The 16,717-nt window shown below is 45.6% G+C and overlaps 1 protein-coding gene across 1 annotated transcript in view; it reads right to left on the reverse strand.

Moving 5' to 3' along the window:
* Positions 1-16,717, reverse strand: part of LOC115176436 (uncharacterized) — a gene marked incomplete in the record, with an annotated part of 76,299 nt that overhangs the window by 48,570 nt on the left and 11,012 nt on the right. Inside the window, 2 exon segments of the mRNA XM_029736479.1 lie at positions 1,507-1,671; positions 2,373-3,169. Coding sequence (XP_029592339.1) covers positions 1,507-1,671; positions 2,373-3,169 — 962 coding nt within the window.

The raw sequence follows: 16,717 nt of genomic DNA on the forward strand, positions 1-16,717 counted from the left end.
CATTTATCATATTAACCATTCTCACCCTTTACTTAATCAAATATTTGTTTTATTTGATGACTTTATTATTTCATTCCAAGTCATCATCTCATCTGTATAGAGCTGCTGCCTATGCTGTCTGATAAAATCACTATTTTAGTAGTAAATAAGACATACTTTTATGCTGAATACCAACTATCAATCACTTAGATTATGTATTTCCAGGTAGAGATACCTCGCAAAGCAACTGCTCTCTATCCCCCTCTCTTGTTCTCTCATCTCTGCTCCACACAGACCGAGACCGGACAAGCAATGGATTATGTTCATTGTAGTTAATTACCACATTTTCTGCTGTAAACTATGTCAAATTTTGGTCTGTTGGAAACTTCAACTCCCTACTACATCGCACAGTTCAGACTTGATCTGATTTTTCTCTACACAAACTGAGCATCAAGCTAAAAAAAAAGAAAATAAATTTCACTCAGCACTACTAGATTAGTAGTACTAGATTACTATGTAACAGCAACGTTACTTAAGTTATTAAATAATTACTTGAAGCGGTACTTTTCCTAACACAGACTAGATCTAGGCGGCTCTAGACCAGCACAGACCAGCCTAGTCAGTTCTGCTGAGTCAGCAGCCCACCCCAGTCAAGCACCAAATGAGTTGATGTTTTGTCCTGTACCTCGCTCTCCTGCTACGCTGAGTGTCTTCAGTGTAGCTATTCTCTGAATGCTATGTTGTTGATCAGACTCTGGGTAACATGTTCCTTCAGTTTCTGTGCTTGATGTTCACTTCACTTATTTTTACTCCAGTCTCTCACTTGAGACTCATTGGCCTACATCTTCAGTCTGCTGCAATGCAGCCCCTCAATGTGCAAAATAATAGCAGCATTGTAAAAAATGGGAAGGCAACTCATTGACACATTTAATAATATACTGAACAAAAATATAAACACAGCATGCAACAATTTCAGTTACAGTTCATATAAGGAAATCAGTAAATTAAAATAAAGTCAATTCAGCATGGCAACTGCACACTCCCTCAAATCTTGAGACATCTGTGGCTTTGTGTTGTGTGACAAAACTGCACATTTTAGAGTGGCCTTTTATTGTCCCCAGCACAAGGTGCACCTGTGTAATGATCGTGCTCTTTAATCAACTTGTTGATTATACCACACCTGTCAGGTGGATTAATTATCTTGACAAAGGAGAAATGCTCACTATCAGGGATGTAAATAAATTTGTGCATACCATTTGAGAGAAATAAGCTTTTTGTGCATATGAACATTTCTGGGAGCTTTTATTTCAGCTCATGAAACATGGGACCAACACTTTACATGCTGCGTTTATATTTTTGTTCAGTGTAGGTATGATAATTCTGCATTTTTGTTTTTTGCGCACTGCAAAAGCTGTCTCCCACAATCTAAATCAGAAAAAAAAACAGCAGGATAGCATTCCCCAAGGAACAGAGTTGTGCACCCATGCCCTAGCTGAGAAGTTCACTGTGTCTGTCTCCCTCACTCACCTGTGTCTCTGCGCTGCTGATGGAGTGATAGTCCTGGGCCTCTACCAGCTCCTCCTGCCTCTCCTGTTCAGCCTCCCCCTCTGCTCTGAGCTCTGGCTCCGGGGCGCGATGGGGGCTTTCACTGCACCTCTGTTGTGGACTGCTCCCCTGCTTGTGGCTCCTCCCCTGCTTTCTTTTTATCCCTTCCGTTTTTCTTCTTTACATCTTTATTCTCTCGTTCTTCTTTACCTCTTTATTCGCCTCGTTCTTCTTCCCCTTCTCCTCCTCTTTATTTTCTTTCTCTTTCTTCTTCCCCTTCTGCGTTCTTTTCGTTGTCTTTTCCTCCCCTTTCTTCTTCTCCTCTTTCTTTGCTGCCCCTTCCTCCTCTTTCTTCTTCTTCTCTGCTTTCTTTGCTGCCTCCTCCTCGTCTTTCTTCTTCTTCTCTGCTTTCTTTGCTGCCTCTCCCTCCTCTTTCTTCTTCTCCTCTTTCTTTGCTGCCTCTCCCTCCTTCTCTGCTTTCTTTGCTGCCTCTCCCTCTTCTTTCTTCTTCTTCTCTCCTCTTTCTTTTCTGCCTCTTCCTCCTCTTTTTTCTTCTTCTCTGCTTTCTTTTCTGCCTCTTCCTCCTCTTTTTTCTTCTTCTCTGCTTTCTTTTCTGCCTCTTCCTCCTCTTTTTTCTTCTTCTCTGCTTTCTTTGCTGCCTCTTCCTCCTCTTTCTTCTTCTCCTCTTTCTTTGCTGCCTCTCCCTCCTTCTCCTCTGCTTTCTTTGCTGCCTCTTCCTCCTCTTTCTTCTTCGCTTTCCTTGCTGCTTCTTCCTCCTCTTTCTTCTTCTTCTCTGCTTTCTTTGCTGCCTCTTCCTCCTCTTTCTTCTTCTTCTCTGCTTTCTTTGCTGCCTCTTTCTCTTCTTTCTTCTTCTTCACTGCCTCTTTCTTTGCTGCTTCTTCCTCTTCTTTCTTCTTCACTGCCTCTTTCTTTGCTGCTTCTTCCTCTTCTTTCTTCTTCTTCTTCTCTGCTTTCTTTGCTGCTTCTTCGTCCTCTTTCTTCTTCTCTGCTTTCTTTGCTGCTTCTTCGTCCTCTTTCTTCTTCTCTGCTTTCTTTGCTGCTTCTTCCTCCTCTTTCTTCTTCTCTGCTTTCTTTGCTGCTTCTTCCTCCTCTTTCTTCTCCCCCCTTTCCTCTGCCTCTTTCTTCTCCTCTCCCTTGGCCTGCTCTAACTTTTCCTCCTTTGTTCCAGCCTCTGCCTTCTCTTTCCTGTCCTTCTCCGCCTTCTCGACCTCGGCCCACTCTACGTCTGTGCACTGCGAGCGCCGCTTGAGGAAGGAGGAGAAGAGGCGTGAGAGGCCCCGGCTGGCTGAGGTGCGCTGGCGGGGCTTCACTAGCTGCTCCTCCTCAGTGGTGGTGGGGAAGATAGGGCTCTCTGTGGAGCCAGGCTCTGAGGCCTGCTCCTGGGTCTTCTGGCTGGGCTTCTCCCCCTCTGGCTCCGCTGCTGCTGCCTCTGGGCTCTGCTTGTTCTCTGGTTCTCTCTCTGCTTCTGGCTCTGGGCTCTGCTTGTTCTCTGGTTCTCTCTCTGCTTCTGCCTCTGAGCTCTGCTTGTTCTCCGGTTTTCTCTCTGCCTCTGCCACGCTGGGCTTCGGCTTGCCCTCTGTGTCCGCCTCGCCCACCGCGCTAGCCTCTGTTGTCATGGTACACACTGCAGAACATGACATGGAGGAGTCAGCGATAGGAAAGAGAAAGCTTGTGTGTGTTGTCATGTTGGATGATGCACAGCAATATACACACATGCAAGACATGATTATGGACAGTCAACAGTGATGCACTGGTGCCATTCTATAGCATGAGCTACTACTACGTTTTCTCAGACTGGAGTACTCAATCAAATATGCCACACACACACACCCACACACACTTTTCATATGGAGTTATGAGTGTATCCCACTCCACAATGGCACCTCTTGTTGAATGAGTGTGTGTGTGTGTGTGTGTGTGTGTGTGTGTGTGTGTGTCTGGGAGGACCTCTTGAGAGACAGGCAGCTCACGACAGTGTGTGTCTATCAGAGGCTCATTAGAAACACACACACAATGGAGTCTTTCTGCTCCGTAGCAGCCTGGAAGTCTATTAGTACAGCTCCAGTCAGTAACATCCTCAGCACTAACCCAACACGGCTCTTTCATCCGTCCGTTGTGGCCCTGCCGGCTTCATACGGTGGGCCAAGATGTCCCAATGTAACATTGCATGACAATGCATCGCTAAATTGGTTTAGAAATAATTCACAGGACATACCGGGCTTCTGAGAAGTAAATGGCCAGTTACTGTGTTCACTTCACTGTGTGAACTTGGCTTGCAGTTGTGAGGCTGTCATTGAAAGAGTTGCAGCAGCATCAACGTACTTGTGTTAGATCACAGCAGTTCATCATCATGTCTAGTAGCCCTCCATGCAGTGTTAAGAGAGATTGCATCTACTTAGCATCTAGGCTAGTCTGATGCTGCTAGTTGTTGTCATTGCTCAACATCTAGGCTAGTCTGATGCTGCTAGTTGTTGTCATTGCTCAACATCTAGGCTAGTCTGATGCTGCTAGTTGTTGTCATTGCTCAACATCTAGGCTAGTCTGATGCTGCTAGTTGTTGTCATTGCTCAACATCTAGGCTAGTCTGATGCTGCTAGTTGTTGTCATTGCTCAACATCTAGGCTAGTAGTTCATTATATGTCTAGGTCTGCCATCCAGTGGGGGGCAGGGAGACACTTAGCTAGACAGGATGGCAGATCTTCCAGCTGCACACACACTGCTGTCCTTACCCCAGAGGGTGCCTGACACACACACACACACACACACACACACACACACACACACACACACACACACACACACACACACACACACACACACACACACACACACTGCTCCATCGCTATAGGGACAGCAGGGGTATGGGGAGGAGAGGAGGGGAGACCACAAAGACCAAATCCTCTTTAGTCCTCCCATTGTTTGTGTCCAGTGACCAATAACTGTGGCGCACTCTTACTAATCCAGCCCTTCCCTTCCCCCACCGCAACAACCCCCCCATAGGCCTATTCCCTAGGTCAACCCAAACACACACACACACACACCGAGCAGCGTGGTGTACGCCTCAGTGCTCAGGATCTCCTCTGGGTCTTTTAATGTAGCGTAATGTCAATGGTAATAGTCAGGAAACAGACATGGTGTTAATGGACCAGATGAGACGGCTTGTGTCTGCTGCTGCCTCCTGCCTGACTGCCTCCTCCATTGTCTTCACTAGGTAACATCTAGATTCTCTGCTAAAGGCCAGCTGAGCAGCTCTGGTCCGGCTGCTAACCTGGGGAAGTAACAGGGATTCTCACAACCACACGGTGTCCCAAATTGTACCCTATCCACTATGTAGTGCACTACATTTGACCAGGGCCCAACTACCTTTGACCTGGGCCCAACTACTTTTGACCAGGGCCCAACTACTTTTGACCAGGGCCCAACTACTTTTGACCAGGGCCCAACTACTTTTGACCAGGGCCCAACTACTTTTGACCAGTCAGGGCCATAGTGACCAGTCAAAAGTAGAGCAATGTATAGGAAATAACGGTAGTTCTGCCAATCTTGATCAAATTGGTGCCCTTTTCAAAACACTTTTCCATAGTGCATAGAGGTCCTATCATTTCTCACGTCTATAATGTTCTACCTCCAGTAGGCCAGCTGACATCCCCATCATCATTACTACTGTATACATCAACCATCATTACTACTGTATACATCAACCATCATTAGGCTAACTAGCTGCCAAAGATAAAGATTGCCCTGCAGAAATGGGTGAGCAGCGTGTTCAGCTGTTGGGTCAGGTGCACGTCAGATGCTCCGACCATCTGTGTCTGTCTCCCAAATGGCACCCTATTCCATTCATAGTCCACTATGGCCCTGGTCAAAAGTAGTGCACTATGTAGGGAATAGGGTGCCATTTGGGGTGCACTATGACTAAAGAAAGGGAAGGGGGGTTTGAATAAGATGCTATAGGAAAGGAGTTAAGATGGCGCCGGAGAAGAAGGCTGACATTTTATGTGTTTCTATCCAATTGTGTTTTTGTTTAACTTATTTTTTAACTTATTTTGTACATAATGTTTTTGCTACCGTCTCTTATGACCGAAAATAGCTTCTGGACATCAGAACTGCGATTACTCACAAACCGGCAGAATTATGTTTTTCCTTTAACGAGTCCGACGAGAATGACATACTGCTTTCCCGGGAACATCTGGCCGCCAGTGCGTCTCCTCGGTCCAGCTTATCCTGCGCCTGCTCTACGCACGGCAGCCGTCATTCCCCAGCACAGCCCAGCTCGCCCTGTGCCAGCGCTCCGCCCATGCAGGGCTACAGGGACCATCCAGCCAGGACGGAGTGTGCCAGCCCTGAGCTTCAGACCTCCGGTGCGCCTCCACGGCCCAGTGTGCCTCGTGCCTGCTCTGCGCACCCAGTCTCCTGTAAGTCTTCCCAGTCCGGGGAGACCGCTCCTCAGCCCGGAGCCTCCAGCGCCGCTCCTCAGCCCGGAGCCTCCAGCGACGCTCCCCAGCCCGGAGCCTCCAGCGACGCTCCCCAGTCAGGAGCCCCCAGCGACGCTCCTCAGCCCGGAGCCCCCAGCGACGCTCCCCAGCCCGGAGCCCCCAGCGACGCTCCCCAGCCCGGGGCCTCCAGCGACGCCTCTCAGCCCGGGGCCTCCAGCGACGCCTCTCAGCCCGGGGCCTCCAGCGACGCCTCTCAGCCCAGTCTTCGGAACGGAGCTACGCCCAGAGCCAGAGCCACCTCCGTAGCGGGAGGATTGGCGAAGGGGGGGGTGTAGCACAGGAACCGTCGTTGACAGTAGCCACCCTCCCTTCCCTCCCTTTAGGTTTGGGGTTGGTTTTGTGTTTTTTTTTGTTTAGGAGCTGCAGACGGGGTCTGCACCTTTTGGGGGGGGGGGGGGGGGTACTGTTTTGGTTCTAGGGGATTTTGGTTCTAGTTTTCTATGTTTCTTTTTCTATGTGTGGCCAGGTATGGCTTCCAAACAGAGGCAGGTGTCTTTCGTTGTCTCTGATTGGAAGCCATACTTAGGCAGCCTGTTTTTTCCTTTGGGTTTGTGGGAGGTTGTTTTTCGTATAGTCCGTGTACCTTACGGAACTGTCGATTGTCATTTTGTTTATTTTGTTTAAGTGTTCTCTTTAATAAAATAAAAGAAGATGAGCACTCAACACGCTGTGCCTTGGTCTGTCCCTTACGACGCTTGTGACACTGAGAAAAAGGGGACGGAGGGCGGGCTGCCTTCTGAGAATTAGTAGGCAATCTAATAAACCCCCACTGCCTTCCATTCTGCTAGCAAACGTGCAATCTTTGGAAAATAAAATCGATGACCTACGCGGAAGATTAAACTACCAACGGGACATTCAGAACTGTTATATCTTATGCTTCATGGAGTTGTGGCTGGCTGGGTATACGCTGTATCGGCAGGATAGAACAGCGGTGTCTGGTAAGACAAGGGGCGGCGGACTATGTATTTTTGTAAATAACAGCTGGTGCACGATATCTAAGGCAGTCTCAAGGTTTTGCTCGCCTGAGGTAGAGTATCTCATGATAAGCTGTAGACCACACCAGAGTTTATCAGTATTTTTCTTAGCTGTCTACGTAACACCACAGACTGATGCTGGCACTAAAACCGCAATAAATTAGCTGTATTCGCCATAAGCAAACAAGAAAACGCTCACCCAGAGGCGGCACTCCTAGTGGCCGGGGACTTTAATGCAGGGAAACTAAAATCTGTCTTTTTTATCGGCATGTTAAATGTGCAACCAGAGGAGAAAAAAAAAACTCTGGACCACATTTACTCCACACACAGAGATGCATACAATGCTCTCCCTCACGCTCCATTTGGCAAATCTGACCATAATTCTATCCTCCCGATTCCTGATTACAAGCAGATGCTAAACTACAGGACTGTTTTGCTAGCACAGACTGGAATATGTTCTGGGGTTCCTCCGATGGCATTGAGGTGTACACCACATCTGTCATTGGTTTCATCAATAAGTGCATCGATGACGTCACCCCCACACTGACCGTATGTACATACCCCAACCAGAAGCCATGGATTACAGGCAACATCCGTACTGAGCTAAAGGCTAGAGGAACGGGACTCTATAACCCGGAAGCTTATAAGAAATCCCGCTATGCCCTCCGACGAACCATCAAAGAGGCAAAGCATCAATACAGGACTAAGATCGAGTCGTACTACACCTGCTCTGATGCTCGTCGGATGTGGCAGGGCTTGCAAACCATTAGAGACTACAAAGGGAAGCACAGCCGAGGGCTATCCAGTGACACGAGCCTACCAGATGAGCTAAACTACTTCTATGCTCACTTCGAGGCAAATAACCCTGAAACATGCATGAGAGCACCAGCTGTTCCGGAAGACTGAGATCACGCTCATGATGTGAGTAAGCCCTTTAAACAGGTCAACATACACAAGGCTGCAGGGCCAGAAGGATTACCAGGACGTGTACTGTGAGCATGCACTGACCAACTAGCAAATGTCTTCACTGACATTTTCAACCTCTCCCTGTCCGAGTCTGTAATACCAACATGTTTTAAGCAGAAAACCATAGTGCCTGTGCCCAAGAACACTAAGGTAACCTGCCTAAATGACTACCGACCCGTAGCACTCACGTCTGTAGCCATGAAGTGCTTTGAAAGGCTGGTCATGGCTCACATCAATACCATTATCCCATAAACCCTAGACCCACTCCAATTTGCATACAGCGCCAACAGATCCACAGATGATGCAATCTCTTTTGCACTACCACTGCACTTTCCCACCTGGACAAAAGGAACACCTGTGAGAATGCTATTCATTGACTACATCTCAGCGTTCAACACCATAGTGCCCTCAAATCTCATCAATAAGCTAAGGAACCTGGAACTAAACACCTCCCTCTGCAACTGGATCCTGGACATCCTGACGGGCCACCCCCAGGTGGTAAGGGTAGGTAACAACACATCCGCCACGCTGATCCTCAACACCCCTTAGGGGTGCGTGCTCAGTCCCCTCCTGTACTCCCTGTTCACTCATGGCTGCACGGCCAGGCACGACTCCAACACCATCATTAAGTTTGCCGATGACACAACAGTGGTAGGCCTGATCACCGACAATGACGAGACAGCCTATAGGGAGGAGGTCAGAGACCTGGCCGTGTGGTGCCAGGACAGCCTCTCCCTCAATGTGATCAAGACAAAGGAGATGATTGTGGACTACAGGAAAAAGAGGACCGAGCACATTCTCATCGACGAGGCTGTAGTGGAGCAGGTTGAGAGCTACAAGTTCCTTGGTGTCCACATCACCAACAAACTAACATGGTCCAAGCACACCAAGACAGTCGTGAAGAGGGCATGACAAAGCCTATTTCCCCTCAGGAGACTGAAAAGATTTGGCATGGGTCCTCAGATCATCAAAAAGTTCTACAGCTGCACCATCGAGAGCATCCTGACTGGTTGCATCACTGCCTGGTATGGCAACTGCTTGGCCTCCGACCGCAAGGCACTACAGGGTGTGTGTACAGTAGTGTGTACAGCCCAGTACATCACTGGGGCCAAGCTTCCTGCCATCCAGGACCTCTATACCAGGCGGTGTCAGAGGAAGACCCTAAAAATTGTCAAAGACTCCAGCCACCCATGGTCATAGACTGTTCTCTCTGCTACCACACGGCAAGCGGTACCTTAGTGCCAAGTCTAGGTCCAATAGGCTTCTAAACAGCTTCTACCCCCAAGCCATAAGACTCCTGAACATGTAATCAAATGACTGCCTAGACTATTTGCATTGCCCCCCCCCCTCCTCTTTTACACCGCTGCTACTCTCTGTTGTTATCATTTATGCATAGTCACTTTAATAACTCTACCTACATATACACATTACCTCAATTACCTCGACTAACCAGTGCCCCGGCACATTGACTCTGTACCGGTACCCCCCTGTATATAGTCTCACTATTGTTATTTTACTGCTGCTCTTTAATTACTTGTTACTTTTATTTCTTATTCATATTTTTTTTAACTGCATTGTTGGGTAGGGGCTGGTAAGTAAGCATTTCACTGTAAGGTCTATACCTGTTGTATTTGGCGCATATGACCAATAAAACTTGATTTGAATGAGAAGGGGGGGTTTGAATAAGACGGTATAGGAAAGGAATGGGAAGTGGTGTTGGATAAGATGCTGTAGGACAGGAAAGGGGAGTTGGATAAGATGCTGTAGGACAGGAAAGGGGAGTTGGATAAGATGCTGTAGGACAGGAAAGGGGAGTTGGATAAGATGCTGTAGGACAGGAAAGGGGAGTTGGATAAGATGCTGTAGGACAGGAAAGGGGAGTTGGATAAGATGCTGTAGGACAGGAAAGGGGAGTTGGATAAGATGCTGTAGGACATGAAAGGGAAGGGGGGTTGGATAAGTTGCTGTAGGACAGGAAAGGGAAGGGGGGTTGGATAAGATGCTGTAGGACAGGAAAGGGAAGGGGGTTGGATAAGATGCTGTAGGACAGGAAAGGGGGAGTTGGATAAGATGCTGTAGGACAGGAGTGGGGGGGGGTGGATAAGATGCTGTAGGACAGGAAAGGGAAGGGGGTTGGATAAGATGCTGTAGGACAGGAAAGGGGGAGTTGGATAAGATGCTGTAGGCCAGGAGAGGTAGGGTTGGATAAGATGCTGTAGGACAGGAAAGGGAAGGGGGTTCGATAAGATGCTGTAGGACAGGAGGGAAGGGGGGTTGGATAAGATGCTGTAGGACAGGAAAGGGAAGTGGGGTTGGATAAGATACTGTAGGACAGGAAAGGGAAGGGGTGTTGGATAAGATGCTGTAGGACAGGAAAGGGAAGGGGGGTTGGATAAGATGCTGTAGGACAGGAAAGGGAAGTGGGGTTGGATAAGATGCTGTAGGACAGGAAAGGGAAGGGGGGTTGGATAAGATACTGTAGGACAGGAAAGGGAAGGGGGGTTGGATAAGATACTGTAGGACAGGAAAGGGAAGGGGGGTTGGATAAGATACTGTAGGACAGGAAAGGGAAGGGGGGTTGGATAAGATACTATAGGACAGGAAAGGGAAGGGGGGTTGGATAAGATACTGTAGGACAGGAAAGCTAAGATCCCTTATTGATGTCACTTGTTAAATCCATTTCAAAATCAATGAGACTTTGTATGTGTGCCATGCAGAGGACAAAATGGCAAGACAAAAAAATGTAAGTGCCTTTGAACGGGGTATGGTAGTAGGTGCCAGGCACTCCGGTTTGAGTCAAGAACTGCAACACTGCTGTTTTTTTTATACACAACAGTTTCCTGTGTGTATCAAGAATGGTCCACCACCCAAAGGACATCCAGCCTACTTGACAACTGTGGGAAGCATTGGAGTGAACATGGGTGTGTGCAACTGTGTGTGTCGAGCAGAGCTTGTGGAGAAGGGGTATAAGAGCTGCAGGTTCTCAGGATGTTGTAGACTCATTAGGATATCTCAAGTCACTGACTGCAGTGCACACACACGCATTCCCTCACTCACTCACACTTTCGCTCTCACTCAGACGGACACACACACACACACACACACACACACACACACACACACACTAAGCAGTATAATCTAATCGGTGGTATCAGGCTGAGGACATTTCTTCATTCATTCATTCATTCATTCATAGTTGGTGTGAATCTGAGTAGCAGCCATCCCCATCTCAACCACATCCCCCAGCACCAACACTAATACCACCGGCCCTTAAGCACATTGGATCATATTTGCCCTACAGGGGAACTGAGAAACAGAAACATGCTTGGTAGGTGCTGAGAGTGAGTTTAGTGAGTGGGATTTAGCCTGGAGTTTAGTGTTAATCAGGCTCCAAGTGAGATTATCTCTCTTCCTCTCCTCCCTCCCTCTCCTCTTTCTTTTCTCTCTCCCCATCTCCTCTTTTCCCCCCTCTTCGCTCTCTCCTTCTGTTCTCGCACTCCCTCTTTATCTCTCTCCTCTCTCTCAGAGGAGATCTGGCAGGTTGTGATCAACTGTGCTGATTCATGGTTTATGCTAAGTCCCTCCCACCTATTAGCCCCTCCCACCTGGCCGAAAGTCCAAATGAAAGGAAATGAATGCCAAAGATATCAGTAAACACACGCGCTTGCACAGCGGTATACAGGCAGGCTCACACATGCCCACGCACAAACACATTTACAAACAAACATGCATCCTATCACATGCCCACACAGATACTCACCGATTCATGGCTGTAGTCATTCACATAGACACACACAAAAATGGAATATGCAAATCGTTTCAAAAGAACGTTCACAATGCTCTCAGCAACGTTGATATACAAACCTCCAACACTAACCCATTGATTTAAAACAATAAAGCTGTGCAAAGGGCTTTACACTGGTTAGTTGTTAAACTGAATTCAACTCTCAGCTATAATGGGTACTGTCCACGTAGGTCTGTTGGTCTTCTAGTGTGTAACTTTATCTCCAGCTCTCTGTTTCAACCTAATCAATACCCCCACAGATGGTTCTGATGTTGTAACTTGAACAGCTTGGGGACCAGACTGAATGGAGTCATCCCATTGATCGACTGTGGTTGGGCTGAAGGAGCAGACCAAGCCTATACTTAAATTCAATCCAGTTTAAACCGAACTTCAGCCAAAGCCAATTGATTGAAGGTGAAATCTGTACATTAGTGGAACATTACTGCAGAACTGTTCATGTCTGTGTGTCTATGGTACCGGAGAGAATCCATATTTGTAAATGAATAGTATCCATGACGTGTCTGTCAATAGGGCGACAGGTAGCAGGCGGTTAAAGTGTTAGGTAGTAAGCAAGGGGTCGCTGGTTTGAATACCTGAGCGGACAAGGTGAAAAATCTGTCAATGTGCCCTTGAGCAAGGCACTTAACCCTAATTTGCTCCAGGGGTGCCGTACTACTATGGCTGACCCTGTAAAACAACACATTTCACTGCACCTTTCCAGGCTTATGTGACAATACAACATTTTATTATTTTGTTACATACTGTAATTGTCAATGGATAATATCGATGATGTGTTTGTCAATAATACATAACTGTAAATGGAAAGTATCGATGACATGTCTGTCAATGATCGTGCCTATAACTAGAGTATCTAGACATGCTGTGGATATACAATAAGTTGACAGTCCACTCCAGTCACATTTGGAATAAAGACAAACAGTGGCAAGAAACAGTATGTGAACCCTTTGGAAATACCTGGAGTTCTGCATAAATTGGTCATAAAATGTGATCTGATCTTCATCTAGGTCACAACAATAGACAAACACAGTCTGCTTAAACTAGTAACACACAAACAATTATATGTTGTCATGTCTTTATTGAACACACTGTGTAAACATTCACAGTGCAGGGTGGGAAAAGTATGTGAACCCTTGGATTTAATAACTGGTCGACCCTCCTTTGGCAGCAATGACCTCAACCAAACGTTTTCTGTAGTTGCAGATCAGAACTGCACAACGGTGAGGAGGAATTTTTGACCATTCCTCTTTACAAAACTGTTTCAGTTCAGCAATATTCTTGGGATGTCTGGTGTGAACTGCTCTCGAGGTCATGCCACAGCATCTCAATCGGGTTGAGGTCAGGACTCTGACTGGGCCACTCCAGAAGGCGTATTTTCTTCTGTTGAAGCCATTCTGTTGATTTACTTCTGTGTTTTGGGTCATTGTCCTGTTGCATCAGCCAACTTCTGATTCAATTGACCGACCGATAGCCTAATATTCTCCTGCAAAGTGTCTTGATAAACTTGGGAATTCATTTTTCTGTCGATGATAGCAAGCTGTCCAGGCTCTGAGGCAGCAAAGCAGCCCCAGGAAAGCAACCCCAAACTATGATGCTCCCTCCACCATACTTGGGATGAGGTTTTGATGTTGGTGTGCTGTGCCTTTTTTCCCTCCACCCATTGTGTTGTGTGTTCCTTCCAAACAACTCATCTGTAGTTTCATCTGTCCACAGAATATGTTGCCAGTAGCACTGTGGAACATACAGGTGCACTTTTGCAAACTTCAGATGTGTAGCAATGGTTTTTTTGGACAGCAGTGGCTTCTTCCGTGGTGTCCTCCCTTGAACACCGTTCTTGTTCAGTGTTTTACGTATCGTAGACTCGTCAACAGGGATGTTAGCATGTTCCAGAGATTTCTGTAAGTCTTTAGCTGACACTAGGATTCTTCTTAACCTCATTGATCATTCTGCACTGTTCTCTTGCAGTCACATTTGCAGGACGGCAACTCCTAGGGAGTAGCAACAGTGCTGAACTTTCCCCATTTATAGACAATTTTTCTTACCGTGGGCTGATGAACATCAAGGCTTTTAGAGATACTTTTGTAACCCTTTCCAGCTTTATGCAAGTCAACAATTAATCTTAGGTCTTCTGAGATCTCTTTTGTTCGAGGCATGGTTCACACCAGGCAATGCTTCTTGTGAATAGCAAACTCAAATTTTGTGAGTGTTTTTTATAGAAGGCAACATCTCCAATCTCGTCTCATTGATCGGATTCCAGGTTAGCTGACTCCTGACTCCAATTCGCTTTAGGAGAAGTCATTAGCCTAGGGGTTCACATACTTTTCCCAACCTACACTGTGAATGTTTAAATTATGTATTCAATATAGACAAGAAAAATACAATAAATTGTGTTATTTATTTAAGCACACTGTGTTTGTCTGTTGTGATTTAGATGAAGATCAGATCAAATTTAATGACCAATTTATGCAGAAATCCAGGTAATTCCAAGGGGTTCACATACTTTTTTCTTGCCACTGTACAATTTGAAACTCTGGATCTTATCAGAGAAAAATAAAAACATCACTCTTAAAAAAACAGAGCAATTGACATCTTATCTTGTACTGTGTGCAGAGTATTGGACCTTGGCACTAGACTTGGGCGTTAGACTGTATACACTGTATACCAGGGTATATGGAAATAGCCATGGAATGGTTTTTCAATACCTCTTTGAAAGTTTTTATATTGGTGGCTACTTTAAGTAGTACTTTAAGTTGACCTGCAGTCAACTTGTGCAATGCGTTAGGAGAAAAAGCAGCTTGCGTTCTTCATTTCTCCTTTCACATTATTTTACATTATGAAGCAGGAGCATGTGAGTCCAGCTGTGTATTGACTGGGGTTGCGTTTTATATTAAGTGAAGTCTTTTTTTGCTTCAATAGAGTGATCAGGGACATGCAACTATAGCTTTCCTTCATAGGAAATACATTAGTGCAACACATTCGGCAGAAAATACATTGATTTTCACCAGATGACAACAGAAGTGCAACGCTATTTGGCAAATGAGCTTACAATGAAAAAGCAAGGCATTTTTTTTAAAACAATGCATGGCCATCATATATTTTTTATGTTTATCATAGAATGTAGCCTGCTACATTTCCTAATGTTTTACTTAAAGTTAATCTTCCATTTTACAAGAGAAAAGTAAGCTGGCTACACTGTAAAAAGTACCTGAGATAAGAAGCTATACAGTAGCTGTCTGCTGATAGAATGGCCATTCGTGAATTCTCATCTGAGTGGAGAAGTGCAACTGAAGCACAAAATGTGTCTAATTCCCAGTAGAAATTACAATAAGAAGCATTTAAGATATGCGTTTACAAAATGTAAAGTTATTTCTTGTGCGTTTTCTCTTTTTCCTATGTGAAAAAAAAAAGATTTCTGCATTAACGCAACCCCTAAGTTTAACTTGCTAGTTATGTAAGTAAGTGGCTGAATTAATAAGGCAACAGGTCCTCATATTGTGTTAGTTTTCTGCCGTGTTTGAGAATTAAAATCCCTTTGGATGAGATATTTACTTGCGTTTTTTTCTCCTCCGTTCTCAGCCGTATCCTCCTACCCCCTATTCTCCGAGCAGAGCAGGCATGCCGTTGCCCTAGCGATTCCAGACTCCACACAGACACAGCATGTAGCCTACACATGCTGCTCCAGAGCCAGTACTATTCTTCCTTCAGACAAGCATGTGTCAAAACTTTGTTCATCTGCACATTGTCTCTCGTTCACATTTGCTTGTAAATGTACAAACTCACGAAAAATGTCATTTGGTAGCTCCTACCTATATACATATAACTTTGTGAGCTGGATTGCCTGTCTTTGCAATTTGTTTATTTTCATTTGTGCATTTTAGCATATTTAGCTAACAGCATCCATGGAAATGTGCTTTTACTAGTACTAATTTTGATAGCATTCTGGTAATAGACGCCCAATAGGTTTGTTTTGGCGCCCCCTTGTGTACTAAACCAGTAATACCATAAATCCCAGGATGACAGAAGGAAGGTATGACGATATGAAAATTTAGATAGCGCCCGACCCTACTTGGCACTGTACAGTGTACAAACAACACAGTAGTAATTTACTAAACTAATGCAACGTCACTCTTTCTCCTTCCTAACTCTCCTTCACCAGTCCAGTCACTAATACACTAACACTTTCTTTCCTTCTCTCTCTCTCACACACACACACACACACTTGCTCTCTTTCAGGTCTCTCTCTCAGTGTTCTCTTGCCCCTCCCACATTATGTTTTCATCCCTTCATAACAGATTATCTTGCTATATATATATCCCAGCAGTATCAATGGAGGAGGGGCTTACTGGATGAACCCCCTTAAGTGTGTTACAGGCAGCAGCAGCAGATACACATTACTGTACTCAGGCAAGCCTCCTGGCTCCTGCAGAGATGGATTTATTTATATGCTAAATGACTAAAATGTAAAATGTATACTTAACACACCGAAGAACGAATCATGTCAATCACATTTAAACCAAAAGCGGCTCAAATAACTGACAGCATGAACGCTAACAGAGCAGAGGTCTTCTCAGACATAGTTGTGTTCTGAAAGACGATTGCCGGCAGAGCACACAGAGAACAACATGGTGGATGGTGGTGTATTGGCTACTGTGTTAAAACAAAATACACTAAGGCTGTGGGACACTTTCCTAGACACAGAATAAACCTATTACTGTTCTTGACATTTTAGCAACAAGGCCAGGCTCAATCTTTTACAACTACAGGGAAAATTGAGGAAAGTTTCGAAGTCTTTAGTCTGATATTTTTTTTCACAAAATGATGTCAAGTTCAATGGAAAGGTGTGATGATTATCAGCATGTCCAGGACTGCTTCTGAGCTTTACATAGGACGTTTTCCTGCCCGTGTTTTTGTGTTGAAAATCTGCACACACAAAA

This window comes from Salmo trutta, chromosome 37, assembly GCF_901001165.1.
Source record: "Salmo trutta chromosome 37, fSalTru1.1, whole genome shotgun sequence".
Taxonomy (NCBI): Eukaryota; Metazoa; Chordata; class Actinopteri; order Salmoniformes; family Salmonidae; genus Salmo; species Salmo trutta.